We start from the raw sequence: 26,122 nt of genomic DNA, 5'->3' as shown, positions 1-26,122 counted from the left end.
AGCATAAAAGCGTTTTTGTTATCTTTTGTATATACTTGGATATGAATAAGGGTGTGGGAATTATGCGAGTTTTATTTTTGTTCAAAGAAACTGTCATTTTTTAGTATATGTATATTATTATACCATACCATAAGACTTAAAACATGAATAGGTAAAACTGAAGGATGTTCACTTTATTATTCATTTCTTATCGCGCGTAAAAATGATTTTCTAGGACATCTGGTTATTAATAATATTAATGGTTATTAATAATCTCTCAATAAATGCAATTACAAAAATCTGAAGAAGCTAAATCACTCGTACAGTGTCGATAATACATATAGCAATTAAGATACAATAAATTGGCAGTAGAACAATACAGAAGTGGAAAAAACAAATAGGGGTGCATGATTTGAATTGATATTATCACATATCTTTGAACGTTTAAAGAAGAAATGGTCGATTATACCGTCGATTTTACCGTCGAGTCGGAATGACAATCAGTTATAACTGAAATGATTAATAATCATAATTACGTAAACTGGTTAAATCTAATGATCCAGCTACTATAGAATATGCATACTCTCTATCATAAACTGTTGGCTTGACACAGAAATAACCAATAATAATCATCATAATCTTCAGTTCACAATCATCAATATTGACTATGATTATAATAGAACCTAAAAGCTTTATATCACTCAACCTTGATTGCAAAACAGAGTTCTTTATTATCCCATAAAAATATACTACTTTTCCTTTTGTCTCTCTCCCTTTTTCTCATTAATTATTATCAAATGTCAATTGAACAAAGGCACAAATATCTATTCTAATATAAATGTATATTCTCTGATATATATTTAATTATGTTATTTATAATATCTCTTAAAACATATTATGTCATCTTTCTGCATTGCTATGAAAAGTATAATTTATCATACAGATCTATTCACTTTCAACTTGGAAAAGGATACTCGTGAATAGGCACTCAATAGGCATTTTTATTACACAGTTCACTGCTAGTTTCTTCATTTTTCTTTTTATAAGAATGAAAGAAAAATACGCAATTTCCATAGAGGTCATCATGAAGAACGATTATTCAACTTAATGGATAATTAATTGACAAATTAATTGTGTCGAATAAGCTAAATTCTTTCCTAGCAATTTTTTAGTATGACAGAGGCTTTAATATATTTTCTGCTAATATAGAGGTGAGTCTTGAGGTAGTGTACAAGATTGTCGAAGAATATTATAATTGTAAATATGTATGTTTTATAATAATACTTAACATATTTTCCACTCGATGTTCTCAACCAATACATCATCATGTTTTACTTTAACATATAGCAACAAAGGTGAGGATTGTTCATAAACGATATTGTAATTGTAATTTATAATAATCAATAAATTTATTAATCACCAAAAAGTTAAAAGATAGTACTCCAAAAATTGATAAAGTGCTATTTAAGAACGACCAGAAGTTTTCTCTATTAAATATACATGAAGTCAGAAAATTCTTAAATCTTTAAAGAAGATGGTATACAGAAGTTCCGCTTAAGTCGACAATTAATGTTTAATGTATATTGTAAATTTTATTAGCACATACTCAAAGCATTTGTATAGTTGGGTCAATATCAATATTTCTTCATTCAATTAATTCTTGTCACTTCTTCACGAAGCTGCATTACATGGGGAAAATAAATCCTGAATACTAAGAAATGTATAAAAATAGTAAAATGATTAAGAGCACTCGATTCGTTAGATTTTTTATCCTAGTAAAAATATAAAGTTCAAGAATACGATAAGAAAAACTCTTTTTTTTCCAATCCAACCTTTGTTAAGATCACAATAGTTAAGTAAAGAAAAAGATTTTTAATCAAATGGAAAAAAATGTTAAAAGTTCAATGGAGAAAAGTTTGACATTGAATAAGAATGAAGAAAGATTGAAAAGTCTTTGGTGTAATAACTGAGAATGTGCTACACGACAATTCTTATATAGTTACGAAGTTATAACGAAAGGGAAGATAATTAGTTAAGACTAATTAGCCATTCCAAAACGACGGTATTATTACATGCAGCGTGCGTTTGACGTGTCGACGGGGGTGACTCCAATCAGATCATTGGACTGGATTTTACCTAGTCTGACATTATAGATTGAAAAGAAAGAAAGGGCCAAACCGCACGAGCGAAGGATTTCTGGCTTAGCCCTTCCACACGCTCTTTTCATTTTAATACACAATTATTTTTTCCCTCTCGAATTCTGCCCTGTTCGGTCCAGGCCCTACTTTGGACCGTAATTGACATCTGGAGGGAATGTTACATTTTATACCAAAATATTATCTACCATCTGATAAAAGAGACTCTGTCCGTCGATATAAGTAATCGCTCAACTCCAAACCTCATGCAAATTTCCTGTCACAAACTTATGGAGTTCGAGATAAATGAGCAAAGATAAAAGCTTTCCATCCCTTTTCGGTTAATCAACCAAGTTCCAATTAACGTGACTCAAGTCTTAAATCTAAAATTTTGCAAGAAATCAAAGGAACGACGACTTCAACTTGAGAATAATTAAGAGTTAAAAAAGTCCTGCAGGAAAATTTGTATAAAATTCAGAGTCGCTCTTACATGGTTGATTCTCTTACGAAAATTAGTTGCTTGAAAAGCAGATACGTCTGTAGATTTATAATATATATATACTTTCATTTTTATAGAATTTTCTCAAGAAGTCCTATCCACTCGTCCCCCGTACGCCCGTTTAATCGCTAAATTATATACTGTTAGCAACCATTATGGTGCCAATGATATGTCTCAAAGATCACGTATAACTTTCTCATCGATTAAAATCTATGGCCGATTTGCCAAATGATAAAGTAATGATAAAGAATCAAATAATAATCGAATTGCGCGATATACATAAATTTATATATATATATATATATATCTAATAAATAATTTTAATCAAATGGATTAATCGATCAATGATTCAATCGTAGAGAATAATCCAATAATTATTATTAAATTATATTCTGTGATCACCTTTTACGGTGTCAATGATATGTCTGAAGGATCACGTAATTTTCTCATCGTTTAAACTGCCTGGCCATTCGCCGATCGATGATTAGATGGTAGCAACAAAATGAGTAATTCGAATCACGCGATATTCTCGATGGACAATTTTAATCAGGTAAGTCAATTGGTATCAATTAATTGGTTTCATCGTTAATTCCATAGGAGGAAGAAGGCAAATTGATTGATTAAATTGTGACGAATGAACATCACTTATATTGGAAAAACAGAATCATCGATCATGGAAACGCCAGGACATTTTAACGTGCGAAACATTAATATTGATATGTACGCTTATTCGTCACTATACGTTAAAGCGTGGAGAAGTAAAGGCCTGAAAAAATTCGGCTCTCGCTTCAATTAAATTTACGTTTAAAATTACTGATATGTATGTCTGCGTATTTTAAGTGATATGTACGTGTTACCGTAATGAAAATATTATTAAAGCATTATCTCTTAATTATCTTCTTCGTACATAAGTAAACTCGCGTCATACCCTGAAGAAACGCGGTACGATGCTTGATTTGTACCCAGCTTCCTGCCTTTCTTTCATAAGCATATACAACAATTATAATCTCATATAGAAATATTTGTTTATACGCTTAAACAAATGTAATCCTGCTAAGCTGACACAATTAACTCTAGTAATATGCCTTAGTTCAGATGCGCGATATCGTCGAATTGGTTTTCTCCAAAGCAGAAAAACATTGTGCGTAATATTAATGAGAAATAGTTATTGAACAACTTTTCATCATCAATTTCATTGTTATAACGAAGAATTCCTTATATCAATAAAATATTCGTTATATCAATAAATTTAACCATCACCTCTATTAATTTGTTCATGAAAACTGGTCCAATAACCATTTTGATCCATATTACAGACTAATCTTTTAAGTATTCTCAAAAATCAATTTTTGAATCATCCTCGCGCAATAATTGCTCGTTTGAAGCGATCAACGAGCGACAAGAAATGTTAGCAAGCTTTTCCTCGACTCGCTATGAATTTATTTTCCTTGCAATACGATAATGCTCGATATCTGAAAGACTTGCCAAAAAGCTTACACACATCTCTTAGTTAAATTTTGGATTATCCGTGCACGTTACAGTTAAATACAATAATTCAAGTATTGACCGGAATTTTCATAAACTTTTATAAACTCTCAATCTCTCTCTCTCTCTCTCTCTCTCTCTCTCTCTCTCTCTCTGAATTTTTGCTTTCACCATATAACCATATAATAAATGAACTTTCAGAAACATTTGTAAACTTTCACAAAACAACTCTGAATAATCTCTCCAAGATATGTATATAATTTTATACGATAATAATAACCAAAAAAAAGGAATATATTTAGAAAGGTTTATAGATTATTTATAAATCATTCCGAGTGAATGCGCCGCACAAGCAAGCTAGTGTCTTGAGAAAAGAAATAATAAAGCCAAGGAAAAATTTATTTAGCAATTAGTAGAGCAATGATTATTCAACTGTGAAAATAAATAATTGTAATAATTGAATAACAGGTTATTAAGAATGTTTACTCACACAGTCGAAATAAGTAATAATTCAACGTAGCTCAATTCCTTGACTTTTCAGTAGCTTCTCGAGTTACAAAAGTCAATTAAATCAACAATTAAGAAAGAGGACCGACCATGAAAAATAAAACGTAAGAAAATGTAAAGCTCTGTGTGGATATTAAATATTACTCTACTACTAATTGAAATTAAAAGCGTTAAAGAAAAGATGGGAAAACTTCCCTTGGCAAAGCTCGCGTAGAGCGAGGAAAGTTTCGTAAATAAATGATTGTCAGATTTACATTAAGCAGTCAGTAATCATTGAAGAAAAGTCCCTAATATTAATTAAAGTCGTAATTGGACAAATATTCACGATCAAAATTGAACGTATAATAACAAAAATGACTGAAATAAAGAATATTTAAAAGGTCCAATAATCACTATTAATTAATATTACGAACAAAATGCTTTTAAATGATCACTTCGCTTAACTTTCAAGCGGTGCTTTCAAAGCGATTGTACAATCACCCACTGATAAAGTCAAGAGGGTCTTTATCAATTTATAAGGAGACAAGAGAGTCCTTAAAAATTCTACAAGCTGGGAAAGTTTACCCTCTTTTCAATCGCCACCTCCGCAAAGCTCGAATGAAGCCACCTTGAAAAATTCCGATCAAGAAAGTAGCGAATACTCCTCCTTGACTTTCGAAGAAAAACTTTTCATCAAACCGTGCATCTTCCTTTTTGTATCGGAAATTGCAGGCTTTCCCGTTTCCCTCTTGATTAATTGGAGGAAAACGAAGGAAAAGTCGATTCGCTTGACACTTTCGAAAAGAATTTTCAAGGGTATGAGAGACGAGATTTGTTGGAGGAGAAAAGAAATGAAAAAAATATATATATAACACCACTAATCAGATCGTCTATCGGATACTGAAACGAGGCAAACTTTTTGTAAGTGAACAAAATAGTCTCAAGTCTTTCCTTCTCCAAGGAAGCTCAATCGAGAAATCCAGTTTTCACGAGTTTCTCCAAAAAGAATTTTACGTCGCCCAATTCGGAGTCTTTAATCCCGAGGGATTTCAACATTCCTAGATCTCCGTTCTCCACTGCCATAAAAACTGAGCGCAGATGTTCAAGATCGGTGCGCACCAAATGCAGAGCTGCTCCAAAATCTTCGATCGTCTGTGATTCTAAAAGAAAATACAAAATTAACAATATTTTCTTTCACTTTATACATTATGTATAAAATAAAAAGTTTTTTACAATATATATTTACTGGATAATATTATTTTCTTCAAGTTCCAGAAGTGAAAGAATATATATATATATATATATATATATATATGACAATATAAACATACCAGAAAGTGCAATGGCAACTTTATCCACGCCGCCCAAATGCTGAAGTGTGTCACGTGCCTTGCTACCAAAAAGCTTCTCTAGATAATTGGGACCGTGGCTGGCCAACAAAGAGTGTAGGAAACTTGAAGTTTCTTCTACAGGTGGTCTCTTGGCTGAAATAAGGAAATGAAAAATTAGTAGCCTAACCTGAGCTTCGAGAGACCTGGGAAATTTCTAGGAAAATCAGGGAAATTAAATTTCGTGGAAAATCAAGAAAACAAACGATTGACAATTTTTACAAATACAATAACGTGAAATTGGGAAAATTGAATAAAAGAAAACATCAGTGTGTAAATATAAAAAGATAGTAAATATTGTAAAAAGGAAGAAATTTTCATAAATTTGATAATAAGTCAATTTGTGGAAAAAATATAATTATCAAATAAATGGAGTTGAAACGATAACATTCGTAAAATAGAGAATTTGCGCGAGGTAGAAACGTTAGAAAATACACGAAAGCCAAAGAGATATGGGGGAAGCTGAATTGCAAACAGGATTAGAGAACATCTGTGTACCTACATCGCTATTCTAGAGACAATTGGACCACTTTCAGCAATTTGTTGAGTAAACTACCAGTCACGGTTGAAATTACGTTGCAATTGGATATGAAGCTATTTATAAAATGATGCAATTTTGTCAAACTATTTGTAAAAAAGATTAAAATGCATTGTTTTCGTGTCTTCTAATTTGTTCGTTAATAAATTACACTATATTCGCGTGTCTCCATTAATTTGATCGAATCAAGTGTTTGATTCATCTCACTTTAGCGAGACTAAAATAATTCTTCGTGCACGAATGAACGTAGCGCACGATAGGAATTTCTTGTTGTACCTGCTGTGCACAATCGAGAATCCTCGTCGTATCCATCGGGACAATCGGGTGCTCCGTCGCATAAATATTGTATCGAGATGCAGAGTAATTGATCACCGGGGCATTTAAAAGGTTCGTACGGATGGCAGGAACTCCCTGTGAAAAATAAATCGTAAAGTCAATATTTTTTATTGATACAAAATTTTAATTGAGGAAAGGTGGAAATATTTCACGGGTAATACAAAATTGAAAGGAAAAATACAAAACTCTTGGATAATTAGTTCTTATTTCACAAATCAGTGAAATTTCCCTGTGGGACTAACAATAACATTATACACTTTCACACGTTAATATCGCTTCAGATAACAGTAAAATCAATTTTCTTAATTTGACAGAAAATTAAAATTGAGGAAAGGTGGAACATTCGATCGATACTAGGAAATTAAAAGGAATAATAAAGAGCTCTTGGAAAATTCTGGTTAGAATCCTTTATTTCATAAATTAGTGAAATTTTATTCCCACCAGTAGAGCTTTCTTCACTATCGTTAATAATTTTCCTATATGGAACCACACACACAACAATAACAATTAGGTACCTACTTTCATGCGTTCATAACACTTCAAATATATAACGCCTCGCGAAACCCACGTATTTTTCGACTAATTACATTTGTTTTGTTCCATGAAATGAAATTCACGCAACTGCAGTTTTTTCAATAAAAATAATTTTTCTATTTTTGAAAATAATAGACGAGGATTAAACGAAATATCCTTTGCCAGGATAAATATTAACAATGAGTCCTGCTGCAATAAAAAATTGTGTGGAAAAATATTTTCTCTAACTGATGTTTACTGATGCGATAAACAAACGGATGCAGAAATGTTTCTGGGAAAAAATATGTTGCATTGGAAAGAATTGTTATCGATCGCTAAATAAATAGAAATTCTTACAGTTTCGCCCGTAGCAGCCATGCGAATTGAAAACTTTTCCGAGTAAACATCGTGCAGCACGTTGACGTAAAAATTAACAGACATTTCTTATTGTTAAAATAATTTGTTACAACCAAAGAAATCTAGATGAATTTTTAATGAAAATCGGTGCTTTATATTTTCTCTTTTTCTATTTTTTTTTTTTTTTTTGTTAAAGAAAGTTTTGATTAATGCATTAAATGTTTTTATAGTTTTTTTTCTGCAAGATACCCGTAATATTATCGGATGGCTTGTATTATTCAGATACGCTACGAATATCGTTCCTGGAAAAAACTCTTTAGCTTCGTATTAAACTTTTATCAGTCCAGTTCATTTCTTGATCAAGATAAGCCCCCTTAATTCCTAAGTAATTCCCATTTGGGAATAAAATGGTGAGTGACCAATTCGCAAAGGTAGCAAAATTAAAATTTGCAGTATTTTTTATAAAAGAAATAGGTTCCTTTAATCGCAAATGTATCTCGACTTTCAGTAATTTCTCTTAAAAATAAAAGATGGTTTATCGGAGATAAAATTGTTCAATCCGTTATTACAAGTTTTGAGGAAAAAGTTACTTTGGAATTCCCAATAATCTTACCGCGCCTTCAATATTGAATACGTTGGCCCCTTTCAAACTAGGACCAGTGCTAAAATCGAACAATGTGTCAAGGCTACCCTATTTAATTATCAAACTTAATTCTATTAGAGCTAAAGCGATTAATAGTATACCGACTCATGTTCCAAAATTGCTTCAGGGAGAAACAGACTTTGAATCTGATCTAATCGACTCGGAGTTGACGTTGATTGTGCAATTCAATGTAACTCTTTCTTTAGTGAAAAGTTAAATACATTTAATGCTTAATTAATAAAACATTATGTGAGGTACAATTAAATTCTAATAAATAATTATAGTATTATAGTAATTATTAAAAATATAATAGTTAAATAATAAATAGAAAGTGAATATACTGAATAATACAAATAATCATTTAATTTTTATTAAATATTCAGTAAATTCTGCAACTCTGGTTAATTCGATACTTCCCTGATAAAAACCAACCCAATATTATTGCCTATTTCAAAGCACATAACGTACAGTACTCACGTACAGTCGTATAACCCTCGTCTACAATTTCGTGGACGAAGGAAAGAAACGTGTCATATTTGAAGCAAAATTATGCGAAGGGGGGAATTTATATTTCGTAGCAGAGATTCTTCCTTCGCCTGGAGTTGGCTTGCATTAATAAATAATAATTAATGCGTGGATAAATGAGTAAACAGATGGAAAGTTATAGTTAACTCAATTCTAGAAAGAATTTTATAAAAAAACACTTCTTCTCCTTAGTAGGAATAATTTCCATATCAGTGGGAATCTAAAAAAAAAAAGAAACCATGAATGAATGAATAAAAAAATTGTGAAAAATACGAGGTAGAAATAATTTCTCGTATACGAAAAATACTTAAGATTTGGCTGATTTCAGAAAGATTTGTGCTTGAATTGGTGTCGCTTTTTTTTACTTATCCTGATGAATAATATTTCAGCAGCGAAAGGTGGCCCAAGGGCCTCCCACGTTGGTCGTTAATGCAAATTCACCGGGTAGGATAGCACCAGGCTCCACCCTCTTGCACACGATTTCCCATTCAACGCCAGTACATTTTATCCTTTCAACGGTGCACCGAAAATTAAATCCCCCCTTCGTTTCCATAGCTCCGGCCATTTCACTAAAAAATTATTAAACAAGCTTTTCTGTACCCTACATTCCAGTTGCTCGACTGGAAAATTGTCCTATAATAAACCCTACAGTTATTCCTTTTTCCAGCGTTTTTTCTGTACAAGAAAAACGCAATAATGATGGGAAAATATTTAGGATGGAAAATCTAATGAATAGACGAGTTTATTGGCATTACTGTAATCATTGCAGTGATTAGGGATGAAGACCAAATCACTTTGGATGATAGCTTTACACCTGGGACTGACGATAATTGAACACGCGAGCTTTGAACTCTCTCACTCGACTAATTTTTCCATTTTCCAGCAATTTTCCTATACCAGAAAAACACAATGTTTGTAGGAAAATATTTAGAATGGCAGATTTAATTAATAGAGAAGTTTAATGAAATTGCTGTTACCAGTGATTATAGGGATGAAGACCAAATCATTTTGGATGCTGGCATTACGCGTGGCACTGATGGTAATTAAACACACAACCTTTGAACACCTCTGCTCGACCTTTTCTTATATTCCATCTAACGAGAACAACGCTGCAGCGGTGTAATAATAAAACGTTGCAAACAGATGAAAAGTCTGATGATAAACCCCACTGTTTTCACTTTTCAAGCATTTTTCCTGTACAAGGAAAACGCCATGTTGAGGAAGAAATATTTAGGATGGAGAATTAAATTAATCGACGAATTTACTGAAATTGCTGTAATTGGTAATTAGATATATAGACCAAATTATTTTGGATGCTAGCTCTACGCGTGGAACTGATGATAATTGAGCACGCAACCTTTCAACTCCTTTGCTCGACCATTCTGTTTTTCCATTTTCCTTCCTTTTTCCTATACAAAGAAAATGCAATGTTGATGAGAAAATATTTAGAATGAAAAAATTAAATGAATAGACCAGCTTCCTGAAATTGCTGTAATCGGTCATTAGGGATAAAGGTCGAACATTTTAGATGCCAGCTTTACGCGTAGGACTGATGAAAATTGAACACGCTACCTTTGAACTCCTTTGCTCGACCTTTCCCTATTTCATCCAACGAGAACAGCGATACCATAATAAACGGTAGCACAAATGAAAACTTACCATTTCTCACTTGCAAATTGACTTTTTCCATTTTTCCACATACAATTTTCCTTCCTTCTTTGAAATCACCTCATTTTTCTCCTCTTGTTGGGAATATGCTCATGCAGGACAATCTTACTCCTCCATTAACCTACATAAATATTTTACTAAAATATTCTACCAGCTTCGAGCTTCCGTCAAAAAATCCCCTTTAACCTAATGACCACGCTAAACAACCTTGCTATTCTATTCAGAGCGTGTTATTGTTTAAAAAAAAAACACTTTAATAAGAAAGAATTACTCTGCAATGTACCTAAATTTTAACTACAACTATTTATGTACTTGAAGCTTTTTGTTGAAACTAAACATTATTACAAGAACTTCGTAAATTGTTATCTGAGAAAATATTGTAATTTTGTACCGTTAAATATTTAGATAAGGGTGGTCGCGTAGACGCGTTGCTCGAGAGATGAAGCGATAAGCTAGCGCGGAGTGTCTGACCATGCAACTACCCTAACCACTTATACGCTTTCTGAACGCAAGTCTCGATGCAGTGACTCATTTAGCTTGCCAGAAAAATGTAAACAAAACTGAATTGACTTCGTGTAAGCAGTGTACCTTTTCAGGGTGACTCACGTGTTCCCGTGTAATATAGATTATACTGACACTGGGCAATTCGCTATATTGATATTGATCATACAATCCTTTTATCTCCCTAATGGTCCCTTGACAAGCTGATCCGTGTAAATTATCCATCAACCTACTGCAAATAGTCGTGAAATAGGGGTAAGATAGAAGGAGTATTAAATTGATACAAGTTGCTTCGTGAACAATCATTGTTGAATAGTGAAGTATTACACACTTGAAAACTGATTTCGTGTTTAAGTGGAAAAAGACTAGTCACGCGCAGTCAGTCTTATTTCTTTTTAACAAAAAATTCGCATGGCGAATCAACGAAAACCAGTTTAAAAGATAAATATTGGATTAACATGAAAGGTCCCTTGATGAATAGACCCATGTGGATCGTTCCTCCAAATGTTTCACGAAATATTTAATCCCAGTGGGAAAGAAACTCGTCACGCTCAGCACCAAGAGTTTTTTCTTACCCATAACGACGAAATACTTGCACGAATGTAAGTAAAACAACGAAAAACGGGTCTAAATTATAAATACACGACGGTAAACTGTAAATAAATCAAGTTGACATTCTGCATGGTTCTACAAGAACAAAAAACACTTCGCCACGTTCTCCTACCACGAAATCCTGGTCACGCTTGTTAAGCCTTCCACGAAAGGAGTCTCCAAAAACTCAGTATCCTAGAACTACAATAACGAAACAATACATACAATTTTGAAGCAAATACACATTCTAATAAAAGAACAAAAAGAAATCAATTTAATGATTTCGGATTTCACTAACATTATTAAGCTATAACAAAGTGACGATATCTTTTAAGTATACTCTTGATATATTGCTGTAAGTTTGATGTTGTCAAGGAAATTTTATCTTTGAAAAAAAAAAACATAAAAAAGTCAATTTTGAAAGGACTAGAATGATTTAAAACGAATCAACTGTGGAGGGTGGTTAATTGAATTGGAAAATAAGAGAGTTATAAATTTTCAGAGAGTTGATGAGAGAAGAGCTTATGGTTGATGGGATAATGAAGAAAAATGTGCAAGTTTGAAAAGAATGGAAGTAACATCTGGTAGGGTGTCGATTGATATGCGAATGGAGTGTCTGTGATTAGTTTGTGTGCCATGTGTGTATGTTTGTGTGTTAGTGTATGTGTGGTGTAGTACCTGCACGTTTGGAGAAGGGGCTGTAGAATCGGCTGAGGTCCATCGCCATGACGGGGTTGAGGAAGGCGGCGCAGTAGGTGAGGGCGAGGCCGAGGCCGAGCGCGAAGACGCGGCTACGGATGCCCCGGAACATCCTCTTTGATCTTGGGGGAAGGCCAATTGGAACGCCCTGGATGGCCTTGAGGATGCCTACAGCTGAGCGGGCCGTCAGCGAATGCTCAGAACGCAACTTCCTGCAGGGCAACGCTCGGAAGCTGCTGGCTGGCTGGCGCTCACCAGGATGCCGCGTTGCACTCGGCAAGTCGGCACTGGCCGCCACCAGAGCACTCTGCAATCCCACCACAGCACCATCGGCTCGTCTCGGTAATCCTCGGCTATCATCGGTTACTTCCCCCCGGAACGGACCAACGAATCTTCGTTACCGGCCGGAAATGCTCGGCAAACCTCGGGGCGATTCACCGAAAAGCACAAACCTTCCGTTATTCGGCGCCTGCCGGAAATTCTCGACAGCTTTCGGTCGTTTTCCCCCACTTCCTCTTTTCCTCTATTTCTCTTTTACATTTTATCCCCACTCCTATTTTCACGAACCTGACCAATTGGAAATTATTGCTTTTGTATCACTCTCCTTTCCCTATTTTTTCGAAATCATTTTCAAAAAAGACGTTGAGGCACTATAGCCAATCAGTGTCTTAAAATGCTTCGGCCAATCACACTGCTCGGAATTCTCTGGCAATATTCATAATTCCTGAACACCTACGCTTCATATCCAGTAACCTGCCTACATCGATTTCGCACGTTTGCCAGGAACACCTGCTCTTCCTCTAAGGATTCAGTCTTTATTCCATTTACGGGTGGAAAAACTAGTAGGAGTAGATAAGACAAAGTTGTTCAACCTTCGACAACTCTAGAAAAAGAACTTGAGCAAAAATCAAATTTCCGCATTTGGATAGCTTCTTACGCTAATTAAAAAATTTTTTTTTATATCAGGTAAAACAAATAACAAAAAAAATATATTAAAAGAAGATAGGAGTTTCACACACACACACACACACACAAATGCATATTATTTATTTTAATTATAATAATAACAGGTCAAATTTCGCTGTCTTGTGGCAAAATGAAGTAGAATTTTACACTATTTCGGTAAGTAAAATATGTTTAGTTTTAAGTTTTTCATCTATTCATTTCGAAATCACAGAGATTTTAAGAAAAATATTTAAACAAAAGTTATGAAGTTGAAATTAATCTATCTATTAGTCTTAAACATTTGACCTTGTAGGCCTTCATCAAGGATACGTAAAGGTTACATTTGAATTTTTGACATATAATGATATAGTATTTATTGCATATTATACATGTGCATAGTCGCTTATCTACTTATATTTTTGAAGCGAAATATATTAGGGAATAATTCGATGAAATCATAAATGAATATAGTTATTTGAAAAGCTCTCTTAAAATATATGTTATAAGAAAATACAATTAAAAATACACCATTCCATTTAAAAAGTTCAAGGTGACCTTCCCATATTCTCCATAAGGACACATAAGATCTAATTTTCAATGCCGGTATATACATACATCAGTCTGCACCACTTTGAGCCTTTAAACTTTTGCTTGAAGCATTTTCCCCAAAAATCCATTTCTTTTCAAAATGATTAGGCAACACAATTAAAATGGAGCATACTGTATATGAGGCAATTTTTCTAACTAATGTTGCTTGATTACACTTATATCCCACGGATTTTTAAATGACTTTCATAAAATTTTCAAATTTTTTCACCGAATGTAATAAATTCCACGCGCGTACGACCAGACAAGTTGTATGAATTTTTTATAAGCAATATTTTTAGCTTTATGTTATACCATTTGTATACTTTTACTACTTGCCACGCGAGTCTGATATTTATTAGGTTCTTCTACTGCATCAGTCATTCCCCTCTCTTTATTCCAAGTACAATTCTCCTTTAATTGCTAAGAATGCATAAATATAACTATGGAATAATAAAAGCATTTAAAGCTGGGTATAATAAATTATTTATATATAATTTATTAAATAAAAATTATTTTTTTAGCTACAAGATTCCTGACTTACCATCAATACAGAAATAAAAATAAGTAAGCACACTTATCTTGAGTACTACAACTACATTACCCACTACTACACCTCGTACACCTCTACTACCTTACATATGTATTTCTGTATAGATAGCGCGCATGCGCAATGAGGATATTATTTACCATTACAGACAGAGCATCATATCGTCTTCACTTCAACCTGGTTCAGCCACACGTAAATCGTAATCATCACGTATCAATCATGCGTATGTACTATTTATATCAGTTTATGTATGGGCAGTATGGATTTAAAGTTATTAAAGGATGAAATTGTCAAATAAAAAGAGCTAATGCACGATTACCAATCGCCCACGCTATTTTTCCTAAAAGTCAAAGGTGTCTTATCGTGCAATCTCGTGTGTGTGACCATGTGTAAACGTTTGACCTCGCAAATTCCCAATAGTTCCAATTTTCAATCTTGTCTTATTCGTCCTTCAGTCTTGGTACACTAAACTTTTTTTTACCGCATACAACAATTGTAACTGCAAAGTTTTTAATTAATTTTAGTACTTTCGTTTATCAACATAGATCATAATAATAAAGCTAAAAATTTAATACATTGTTCATTTTTCAAGTTAGTAGTTTTTTACGTTTTTTATGTGGACTAATAGATTTAGGCAAGTGTAGCTAAAGCAAACAAGTATTTTTGCAACATTATAAATTTTTTTTTAAGTTTGTTGAATTTGTGTTTTTATTCGAAGTGGCAAAGTATAACAGAGAGAGAAAAAGAGTATGCAAGGGAAGGTAAATAATCAATATTCAATACTTATATATTTTCCACTGAGTACATAGTGCTACATACTTTTCATATAATTTTGATGAAAAATTGCTCTTTTTAATACAAGAATACCTACCATAATACTGTAAATCACCATGGATTTATTACTTAATTAAAAAAGACTTTTATTTTATTGAAGATAACAGTAAATGCCAAGTTCATTCATTCTTACAGTAGTTGGTTAGTCTAGAAGGTGGTTCATGGTATTAATCGTTGCTCATGGAGCTTCCATGGAAAATTTTTGTTCGTGAATCTGAATGTATTGAAGATGAAGCATCAAAACAAAGTATGCATATGCTCAAATTCCAAGGGGATGAAGCTAAGTTAGCATACGAAAACATTGTTAAACAAGAGTACCCGTTAAGTTCTATTGAAAAAAGAAAGCAAAATGTAGCATTTAATAATTCAGTTAAAAACCACTCCATCTCTAGTGGTCACATACTTAATAAACAAACAAAGAAACATCAAACATTGATAAATAGTGGACAAATTGTTTGTGCAAATGCAATATTGAAAGCTGTGGAACAATGTGACTTAAAGTTTCTGCAAACTTATGTAAAACCAGAAAATGTTAACCTGTGCGATGACTTTGGATGGACACCTTTGATGTCAGCTGCATATTGTGGACAAATAGAAATTGTTAAATATTTACTATCATTAGGAGCTAATATAATAGCAAAGGAAAAGTCTGGTTTAACTGCTGCACGTTTAGCATTAAAAAAGAACCATTTTAATATAGTGGCATTATTAAAAAGCAGGCATGTCTCTTGTCCTGGTCCCATTCCAGAGAAGCCTGAGCAGCAAAAAGTAGAGCAACAAGAACACCAATTAGATATCTTAAAGACTAATGTAGTTCAAGAAAATAAAATTGTTTTAAAGGAGAAAGATGAAATTTCAGAATTTTATTGCGAAATTTGTAAAACTACTTTTTATGAAACAAAGTTGAAAGCTCATGAGTCCTCTACATTGCATATATTTAATTCAAAGCCTAAATTAAAAAGTGTTATGTATACAATTTCAAAACAAAACAAGGGATACCAAATGCTTCTAAATACTGGTTGGGACGAAGAAACTGGTTTAGGGCCATCTGGCAAAGGAATGAAATATCCGATTAAAGCAACTATGAAAATAGATCGTAAAGGAATTGGGCATTCGAAAGAAAAAGATGCTAAGTTAATGAATACAAATTTTATAAATGTAAACCCTACAAACAAACAAAAATCATTACGTAAGAAGGATAGAGAAAAACTTTTAAGTTTTGAAGCTCAGAAGGACAGAGCTATAAGAATAGCTTTGTCTTAAAGCATTTCCATTTATTCTTTTTTTTCCTAAAAACCTTTGCAAATGGATTGTGAAAACTTTTAAAATTACTAGCTACTTTTTTTAAATAAGTAAGTTTAGCATTTGCACATTTGCCACTTCTTTTGTATCAATGTACTTTTATTTATGATTACTCTTTTTCTTTCTGTTACAGGCCATGGGTGATATACAAAAAATGTTAAAGCACTTGGAACAAGTGGAATCAAAGGCAAATGAGATTCTCACAGACAGACAAGAAATTGTTGCTCTTGATAAGAAGAGGAATGATGACCGTATGGGGATGAGAGCTTTGCAAAAATCAAAATCTGACAAAAGCTGGATAACCATTGGTCCATTATTAATCAAAATGCCATCCAAGAAAGCTGAAGAGTTGCTAGTAAAAGGTTAGTCTTTGTTAAAAGTTCATTTTATTCAAAATCACCTTATATTAAATATTATATTATTAAATTTTTAGATCAAAAAGAATGTGATATTGAAATTAATAAAATACAAAGCAACTTAAAATTAAAAGTAAATGAGTTGCGGGATTTAGAGCTTATTAATCCAGTTCCTGGCTTAATGCTCCAACCAATGTCCCATAAAGAGATGTTTGCAATTAAAAAAAACTTAGGCCAAAGTCTTTAAAATGTGTCTTAATTATTCAATAAAAACTTATATCTATTAAAGTGTATTAATATTTGTTTTCGAAGTTTATTGCTTTTTCTATATAACCTATGGGCAAAAAATTGTATTGTTCGTTAGATGGACTTAACTCTTCCATATGTATGGTGGTATTTTCATTTTTATCCAATGAAAATTTATATATACATTCATCATAGTTTTTGACAACACTTTCATAAATGAATGTCAATGTTTGTATTGCCGCTTTTTTATATTGTTCACTATTGCCAATTATGTCCTATAAATAATAGCACAATTGTTATTATCTTAAACAAATATTAAAAAAAACGAAATTTACTTACCTCGATTTCCCCTAATTTTAATTTTTTAATGGATTGAACAATTCCGTTTTCGTTTCGTAATCCATAAACTATATTTTGGATGTTTGATAAATAGCTTTGTATCCAGAAGATACTGTACTTTTTATGAAAGCCCTTTTTATTATTAGGAGAGCAATAAAATTCATTACTTGTTCTTATTAATACGAATTCGGTATTTTTTTCTACAGTTTCAACTTTGGTGTCAGACATGACACCATATAGATCTGCCATATAAAGCAAATTAAATCTACCAAATTGACTTTTAAATACGCAATAAAACTTGTCTGTAGTTTGTAAAGGCTTTGTAGGATCTGGTTCAGTATAAGGGGAATCTGTGAAAAGAAGTTAAATGTTTTTGAAAATTTTCGAGTATGCGGTATACAAATGTATGAAATCCGGCTTTTACGGATTTTTTTATATTATTTTCTTTACTTACCATCAAGGTGCTACCGTGCAATTAAAAATGGATAAATTAAATAAATTTAAAAACAAATACCTGATAATAAATATTGCTCGAATTTGAAATCCCAAATTAAACACTTTTTTAATTTGTTTGCAATTGGTGTTGGCCTGTATTTGTCTTTATCAGGCATATATATACACAGATATATAATATCTAAAAATTTAATAGCGCATATCGTCCATCCCTCGTGGAATGCAATAGGTGACGAGAATATTGCATTTATAGTGCCTTTTACACTTATGAAAGTTGGCTTAATCCTACGACACAAAATGCAGAACAAATTTATTTACTAAAGAAATACAATTCCTTTTTAATATTACTCATAAGAAATTAAAATAATAACCATGCTCCACTTATTTCATCTCTTTTTTGCACACGCGAAAAATTGTCCGTTATCCACTCAAATAAATCATTTAGTGCTTCCTTTTTTTTATTAACATTATCTTGGTCTATCGTTACATTCAGGTCAAAGTTTATAAAACTACCAGGTTCTTTGTAGTATTTTAATGCCGAGCAATCGCGCTTAATTATTTTCTTCTTAGAGTTATTATCTATCCCTAATTCTTCCTTGACACTGTAGTAGTCCACTATTTGAAGGTCACTAAGATCTGGATAGAAATGGTCGTTTAAGTCAATCTTTTTAATAGACATGATTGATAAAAATTCACAAAAAATATCAGATTAAATAAAATTCTTTATTCATAGCTTCGACTGAACGAATCGACGTTAAAAGTATGAATGCTCTCTATACAAAATTCTATATTCTTTCCATACAAGAAAAGTTTGATAAGCCAAGGCTACTGTTTATTTCTAAGGCTATATAGTATCGGATGTCGAAGATACGATAAAATTGTTAGTATTATTAACTTATAAAATTGGTTACAGGATTAAGTTACATTGACACGTAATGCATTATATTGTATATAGAATTTAAAAGCTTATATATAAAGGGTGTCCCTATGATTATGGCTATTTAAAATATCTTAACTATTGTTAATGATAGAGAAAAATAATGTAAGATAAAGTACTTAGAAAATGTTGGCATTGATAAATCAATTTTGTAATCGATCTTAAATTAATGCAAGAACTAACGAGGGCTTCTTTGAACGCGCGATTGTTTATTTTTCTCAAATTTTATTTTACTTGGAGTTTCGTTACAGCCTTGCTGTACGTGATATTATGGCTTTATCCCAACATCTACGTTCCAATGCTGTGCTTGTTATGCATTCTAATAATTCTCATTAGGGTGTATATTCACTGATAAAATATTTCACTTTGCATATATAATACTCAACAGTTTTTATTCGTATAAAAATAGGATATTTGTAACATTTTCAAAATGCTTTTTTTAAGTCTATTAAGCTGTATTATTAGTTTGAAAGGTCATTGCTTTTTCTATGAAATCTTTGGGTAAAAAATTGTATTTCTCGTTAGATGGACTTAATTCTTCCATGAAAATAGTATCTTGTTGATCAACGTCAAATGAAAATTTGTAAATGCATTCATCATAGTTTTTTACAACATTATCATGAATGTATGTTAGTATTTGTAATGCAGATCTTTTGCATTTATCACTGCATGCTATGTTTTTCTGTAAATAAAAATGTAATTTTTAATGATTTCATTAAAGATTGAAGAGGCAAAGATCATACCTACTTCTATTTTTGACAATTTAAAGCTTTTTATGAATTTGACGATACCAGCAGAGTTTCTAAAACCGCAAACTATAGTCTGTGTATTTGCTAAGTAGGATTGCGCCCACCACTTAATATACTTATGATTATCCCTTAATTTATGTTCGAAGGCATAATCGTATCTCTCCCCATTAGTTTTGACTTCTACAAATTCTGCCGTTTGTTTGAGCAAATCATCAGCTTTATTATGTAATTTAACACTATCTATTTCAGCCCTATAAAGCAATGTAAATTTGTCAAATTGAGTTCTGAATACACAACAAAACTCTTCTAAATTATCCACAGGCTGCGCAGGGTTTGGTTCGCTATCAGGAGAATCTATAAAAAAAATAGTTTAATATACAGGGTGTTAGAAAAGTCCCTGGTCTCTAAATTAACTAAAGAGCGAAGCATTTTTTAACAAATCTGTCGAATATATATTTTTGGAAACTTATCAAATTATACTACATTCTAATATTGCGTTAACTTTGCATGAATACTAAAGAACGAATGAAAGATGTCTTGAGTTTTTATTGTATTATTTGTTATTGTAGTTGATCTCGGGAGTACTTCTTAAATCACATAAATCTACTAATCAATCCAGATGCTTGTGGAATATTTAGATTAGAAATTGTGTACATAAATTTGGATTTTTCTGAAGTAATGGTGTAACTGATACAAATATAAACATATGCATTCGTTTATCTACCTCTAATTTCGAACCCAAATATATCATAGACACTTGAATTGAATGGTCCATTCATAAGGAATCCTCGAAAGCTCTCGAGATTCGCTATAATAGTACATATAATAACGATGTATGATTAAAAAAAAACTTAAGATGTGTGTCATACGCTTTTTAGTACTTCAACCAAAGTCAATTTAAAATCACCACGTGGTATGTAAAAATTGTATAAAAATCTTAAAATATTTATTCAACAGATTACTTCAAACAAACTTCGCTCCTTAATTGTTTTAGGGATCTGGAAATTTTCTAACACCCTATATATTTTATTCTGCAATTCGAAAAACTCGAAAAGAAAAGTTAAATGTATTTTTCTGAAAATTTATTTATTATATATTATAAGTACCTGATAATACATATTGCTCAAACTTAAAACCCCATTTTGTATATTTACTCTTGTAATTGATTTGTTTTGACAATTTCTGGATTTCTTTATCTGTTTTATATACTGAGAGGTATATAATACCTTGGAGTTTAACAGCACAAATAATCCATCCATTATATTTTTCAGATGGTGTGCATAGTAATGTGCCAATGGCACCTTTGATGCTTACAAAATGTGGCTTAATCCTATGGTATAAAAACTAATTAAAATTAAATGAAAAAAAGAATTGATTTGATATTTGGCAAAGTATTTAAATAAATACCAATGTCCATTCGAATCTTTTTCTTGTATAACTGACATATTTTCAGATATCCATTTAAACAGAAAATTTAGAGCTTCAGTCTTTTCTCTTACCTCATCTCTTGTTGTTGTTATGTTTAAATTATAATTTATAATACCTTTTGGATGCTTATAAAATCTCAACTTTGAACAATCGGATTTTACAATTAACTTTTTATCTCTTTGGGGTGCCCTGTACTCTTCCTCTACTATGCTATAATAGCCCACTACTTTGATATCAGTAATATCAGGACATGGACCAAATTTTGAATTGATTTTCATGCAAGACTTGGTTGACATTATTAAATACTCAAAGGCACAACAATATGTCTTCACAAAATCCTTTTCTACCAACGACTGAGCGAACTGTCAGTGAAAATTAAATTGATAGTGTAATATTTACAATCGTGCAAGAAGAGAAGGGATTTTATCTGTTTATTATGAATCATATATACTATACAAAGAATATCAACTATCGACTATCTATGATAAGATGAAATATTAATTACAGATGATACGGATTTATGTATAATTAACTTGATATTTTTTAATTATTTAAATATTAGCTGTGTATTTATTTTTAAGTTGTGTCTCGTAAGTATGATTTTAATATTATTTACAGGCACATTTTAAAACTTAGGTAAATATGAAAAAAAAGCGCTTTAAACCCTTTAAAATATAATTATATTATCATTTTCTGGTAACTTTTATACAAGTTATACATACACAAATATATTTAATAATAGTAGATTTTATTTTTTAGATATAAATCACACCTTTAGAACATACGCTTAATTCTTTATATAGGGTTAGCCAGATAAACCGCCTCAGGCTATGGACATAAAATGCTGTTTAACTTCATAATTATAAGAGATAGCAATTTTTGTAATAAGGCCTTTTTGAACGGAAATCAAAAGACACTTCAAAAATAGCAAAAATTGCTATCTCTAATAATTACAAAGTTTAACAGCATTTTATGTACATGGTCTCAGGCGTTTTATCTGGCTAACCCTGTATAAATGTCAAATCATGACTTTAACTATTTTTAGGAAAAAAAAGCGTAATTACTACAGTTACATTTCGAAAATTGTACATATTGTTCTATTACAAATAAGGATAATTTCGCCATTTTGGCAAGTGTTGGAGGCTATTATGGGTTAAAGATTATAGATTGACATAAATAAATGTAATAAGGATTATTGATATTATACACTATAAAGATAATGTGTTTTTTTTAGCTTTACTTAGTATTTTCCTAGCTAAATTTACATATCACATTACAGTCGAATCACGCACAAATCAATTTCCTACAATACATATTTAGGAAAATTGTCTGATTTCAGAAAAAAGAAACAAATATTTTAAGGCCCTTATTCCGCGCGAGTATACAATCCCTTCCAGGAGGCTTTAGACTAGCGACGAGCTCATGTTAATAAACCCAATCAGATGATGACAGTAAACGGAGCAAAATCAAAATCACTCTGACCCTAACTTATATATTTATAATCGAACAATATTTTTATATTCTTATTAATATATTATAAGCATTTTAAAAATGAGAATGAGCCCAAACACGAATTTATTATATTTATTTCTACCATTTATGCTTTATGACATAAAAAATAATTAGCCCAATAAAGTCTTATTATGATTTATTTTCATCTTAAAAATATAAATAATGCATCACTGATAATTTTAAAATTATTTTATGAAAAACATAAAAGTTACTAATTTTCTCTAGAGATAAAATAATCCCATCTTAACGGGAATCCGTATACCGACATTACAGGGCAAAAACTGCTTCGCATGCAGCGTCGTCATTTGTTGGCGGATTGTAAAGTTATTATAGGTTTTTGGAAATGCCAGAAGATTATCTACTGAAGTGTACGTTGGGCAAATTAACAAAAAATGAAAAAAATTTTTGTTTAAATAAATATATTAACATTATTGAGAAACAACAATTAAATCGCAAAATCCCCCAACGTACTTCACTAGATAATGTTCTTACGTTTCCAAAAAGTCGACAAAAATGCAAATCCGTCAAGAAATGACGATGCTGCATTTGGAATAAATAATGGAAGAATTTCGTGTTGGCGACTTCCCGAGCTCGAAATTCTTCTATTATTTATTTCGCATGCAGCATCGTCATTTCTTGACGGATTTGCATTTTTGTCGACTTTTTGGAAACGTAAGAACATTATCTAGTGAAGTACGTTGGGGAATTTTGCGATTTAATTGTTGTTTCTCAATAATGCTAATATATTTATTTAAACAAAACTTTTTTTTCATTTTTTGTTAATTTGCCCAACGTACACTTCAGTAGATAATCTTCTGGCATTTCCAAAAACCAAAATAACTTTACAATCCGCCAACAAATGACGACGCTGCATGCGAAATAGTTTTTGCCCTGTAATGTCGGTATACGGATTCCCGTTAAGAAAAAAGCAGTATTTCCACCTTTTATCATCTTCATTGTAACTGTTCTTACAACCTGCTTTTATTATTACACAGTAGCTAAGAAAAAATGTTGTAAATGTTCTTTCCATGACTTAATAAAGCTATCAAAACTAGCAAGTCCAGCTTCCAGTAACCAGTCGTAAATTGAAATGCAATAATTTAAAACTAAAAGTAGTAGAAATGTTACCTTTTTTATTAGGGTGCTAGAATAGTATGAAGTTTCATTGTTTTTGGTCTGTTTATTGTCATTGGTTTATTCCGTTTATTGCTATAGAAATTCTATGTTATAGCAAGTATAAACCACTTAGTAAACAAGCCTTCTTTGCCAAAGAAGGCCCCTTAAAACATACGTATTAGTATTGAAACAAATTAATATCCTTAATGTATATACATAGAATTCTAACATTTTGTATGTATAAAAGGCACTTAGTAGAAGAAACTTAAAAATGTATTGTAAAATTTAAAAAAGCAAGATTTATATTAATGCTAAAATCATTTGGTTCACAGAGCAATATTTATAATTAAAAAAGACCAATTTAGTGAATGTAATCATAATTTAATCAAATAACTCATTATTAGTCTTTTTAAAATTTACTGCTTCTTTTATAAAATCGCTAGTCAAAAATGCATAGTTTTGATCATCTGGACTTAATTCTTCCATGGAAATTATATCTTTATGGTGTAAATCATATGAAAATTTATATATACATTCATCATAGTTTTTTACAACACTGTCATAAATGAATGTTAGCGTTTGCAGTGCAAATCTATGACATTTATCAATTTTTCGTACAAATTTCTATAAATAAAAGAAAAATATAATTTTTATTACATTTATTAATACTAAATTTTTACCAAAATTATATACCTCCAAAGTTGACAAGTGAAGATTCATCATGGATGTTATTATACCTTTATTATTCCTAAAACCACAAACTATATGTGGAATATTCACGAGATAGGATTGTCCCCACCACTTTACATATTTATTTTTATTTCTTAAACAATTTTGTAATGTATGATCATTTTTATCCCCATTAGTTTTCACTTCAACAAATTCTACATTTTGTTTTAGTATATTATCAATTTTTTTATCTGAAATAACACCATCTATTTCTGCCCCATAAAGCAATTTAAATTTTCCAAATTGACTTTTAAAAATACAGCAAAACTCATCTGTATTGGATACAGGCTTTGTAAAATCTGGCTCACAATCAGGAGAATCTAAAGAAAGAATTAACCATAGCATATAGTTTTTCTGCACTTACAATTTGATAATTAAAAAAGTTAAATATATTAAAAAATTGTTACATATGGATAAATACCTGAAAATACATATTGTTCAAATTTAAATCCCCATTTTAAAAAATTTTCTACAGTTTCAGATCTGCTTTCAATCTTCTGTTTTTCTTCATCCGTTTTAAATAATGAAAGATATATAATACCTTGAAATTTACAAGCGCAAATTATCCATCCATTAAAGTCCTCATATGGTGAGCATAAAATTTTGTTAAATGTGCCTCTAAAACTTATAAAGTCAGGCTTCTTCCTGTATAAAATTAAAAAAAATTACTAGTAAAAGTCTAATGATTTTATAATGCACGTGTAATACTTACCAGTGTCTATTAATATCTTTTGTAAATATATTTGGAAAATTTTGTTTAATCCATTTCAACATAAAAGTAAGCTTTTCTTCTTTATTAGTCATTTTATCTTCATGCAATGTTGTGTTTAAATCAAACTTTAAATGGTTATAGTTCTGAGGCGGTTTGAAATATCTCAACATTGAACAATCAGGTTTATAAATTCGTTCATTATTTTCAGAAGCTATGCTGAAATAACCTACCAATTGAATGTTGGTAACTTTAGGGCATTCTCCTGTATTTGAATTTATTTTTTGTGAATGTTTAGACATAATGACGCTTTAGATAAAAAATTAAATTTTTCGTAGATCTCGGAAAATATGCACTATTTCTTGATATCAACAGATTTGTTCGTGTTACTAAGTCTGTTTTTTTCCGCTGTACTATTGAACTGGTGCAATTAGTTGAAATAAGACAAACATATTGTTTTCTCACTCTAACTCATTGAACTAGTGCAGCAGTGCACAAGACAAAAAAACAAACCTACTATCTCAAACGAAGTATATATAACTTAAATAAAATATGCAGAAAGTGCAAGCAATGCAACAGGCTGCAATAGGCTAAAGAGTAAAGGCTTAAATTTATAAACGAAACTTAATCTTAGTACGGTCTTAGCTAAGATCAATTGTCTCACTTTAACCTTCAATTACTGAGATTCGAGCTTAAGTTTGGTTTATAAATTCGATCCAAAGAGTGTAAAAAGAGTAGATATAACGGGGATGCAACAATCTACATTATCCAACGAGGGCATTTAGCTCAGACAACTTTTGAGGGAGCGATGTATGTTATTGGCTAGTACTTTTAGATCCTACAATTTTATCCAATAGAAGTAAAAGTTTAAAAAGAATTTCTCAACAATTCCGCAACTGTGTCTGGGCCGTCTGGGCTGAATACACAAACACCATGCAAACACCCAACACTACGGCTATAGTGGCTCCGCCCAGCTCCGCTAGGCGCTA

General features: G+C 31.5%; 5 protein-coding genes across 12 annotated transcripts; 2 read left to right on the top strand and 3 right to left on the bottom strand.

Annotated features, from left to right (window-relative positions):
* Positions 1 to 141: 141 nt before the first annotated feature.
* On the bottom strand, positions 142 to 12,710 carry LOC136776364 (IDLSRF-like peptide). Its single transcript, XM_066731827.1, has 4 exons — positions 12,323 to 12,710; positions 6,787 to 6,921; positions 5,916 to 6,068; positions 142 to 5,744 (listed from the first exon to the last, which is right to left on the bottom strand). Exons 1-4 carry the CDS (start codon positions 12,453 to 12,455, stop codon positions 5,551 to 5,553), a joined length of 615 nt encoding a protein of 204 aa, XP_066587924.1. The 5' UTR covers positions 12,456 to 12,710; the 3' UTR covers positions 142 to 5,550.
* Positions 12,711 to 13,106: 396 nt separating this feature from the next.
* LOC136776042 (G patch domain and ankyrin repeat-containing protein 1 homolog) lies at positions 13,107 to 16,831 on the top strand. Of its 5 annotated transcripts, none has more exons than XM_066731362.1 (6): positions 13,107 to 13,309; positions 13,414 to 13,465; positions 14,398 to 14,440; positions 14,572 to 14,646; positions 15,393 to 16,609; positions 16,693 to 16,831. In XM_066731362.1, the coding sequence occupies exon 5, from the start codon at positions 15,438 to 15,440 to the stop codon at positions 16,518 to 16,520; it is 1,083 nt and encodes a 360-aa protein (XP_066587459.1). In that variant the 5' UTR covers positions 13,107 to 13,309; positions 13,414 to 13,465; positions 14,398 to 14,440; positions 14,572 to 14,646; positions 15,393 to 15,437; the 3' UTR covers positions 16,521 to 16,609; positions 16,693 to 16,831. The 5 variants fall into 5 exon arrangements, with proteins under 5 accessions (XP_066587459.1, XP_066587458.1, XP_066587456.1 ...); XM_066731361.1 differs by having other exon boundaries at positions 14,572 to 15,184; XM_066731359.1 differs by having other exon boundaries at positions 14,572 to 16,609.
* On the top strand, positions 16,687 to 17,208 carry Pdrg1 (Pdrg1 prefoldin-like subunit; the record flags this gene model as incomplete). Its single annotated transcript, XM_066731573.1, has 2 exons — positions 16,687 to 16,921; positions 16,993 to 17,208. Coding segments are annotated over 2 exons (405 nt in total), but the record flags the coding sequence as incomplete, so codon positions are not given.
* LOC136776191 (decapping and exoribonuclease protein-like) lies at positions 17,209 to 18,632 on the bottom strand. Its single transcript, XM_066731571.1, has 4 exons — positions 18,325 to 18,632; positions 18,015 to 18,238; positions 17,501 to 17,850; positions 17,209 to 17,436 (listed from the first exon to the last, which is right to left on the bottom strand). The coding sequence occupies exons 1-4, from the start codon at positions 18,630 to 18,632 to the stop codon at positions 17,209 to 17,211; spliced, it is 1,110 nt and encodes a 369-aa protein (XP_066587668.1).
* Positions 18,633 to 19,263: 631 nt separating this feature from the next.
* On the bottom strand, positions 19,264 to 26,120 carry LOC136776041 (decapping and exoribonuclease protein-like). Of its 4 annotated transcripts, XR_010823020.1 has the most exons (8): positions 25,367 to 26,120; positions 25,137 to 25,298; positions 24,846 to 25,069; positions 24,389 to 24,744; positions 21,047 to 24,319; positions 20,746 to 20,969; positions 19,638 to 19,993; positions 19,264 to 19,572 (listed from the first exon to the last, which is right to left on the bottom strand). XR_010823020.1 is itself a non-coding variant. In XM_066731358.1 (4 exons), exons 1-4 carry the CDS (start codon positions 21,361 to 21,363, stop codon positions 19,553 to 19,555), a joined length of 921 nt encoding a protein of 306 aa, XP_066587455.1. In that variant the 5' UTR covers positions 21,364 to 24,067; the 3' UTR covers positions 19,264 to 19,552. The 4 variants fall into 4 exon arrangements, 2 of the variants coding, with proteins under 2 accessions (XP_066587455.1, XP_066587454.1); XR_010823019.1 differs by having other exon boundaries at positions 25,137 to 26,120; XM_066731358.1 differs by lacking the exons at positions 24,389 to 24,744; positions 24,846 to 25,069; positions 25,137 to 25,298; positions 25,367 to 26,120 and having other exon boundaries at positions 19,634 to 19,993; positions 21,047 to 24,067.
* Between the last annotated feature and the right edge of the window lie 2 nt (positions 26,121 to 26,122).

Source organism: Prorops nasuta, unplaced genomic scaffold (assembly GCF_024137725.1).
Source record: "Prorops nasuta isolate Cenicafe-Biocafe unplaced genomic scaffold, Cenicafe_Pnas_1.2 PNAS00009, whole genome shotgun sequence".
NCBI classification, from domain to species: Eukaryota; Metazoa; Arthropoda; class Insecta; order Hymenoptera; family Bethylidae; genus Prorops; species Prorops nasuta.
The sequence above is the reverse complement of the archived record's forward strand: the minus strand, read 5'-3'. Positions and strand labels throughout refer to the sequence as shown.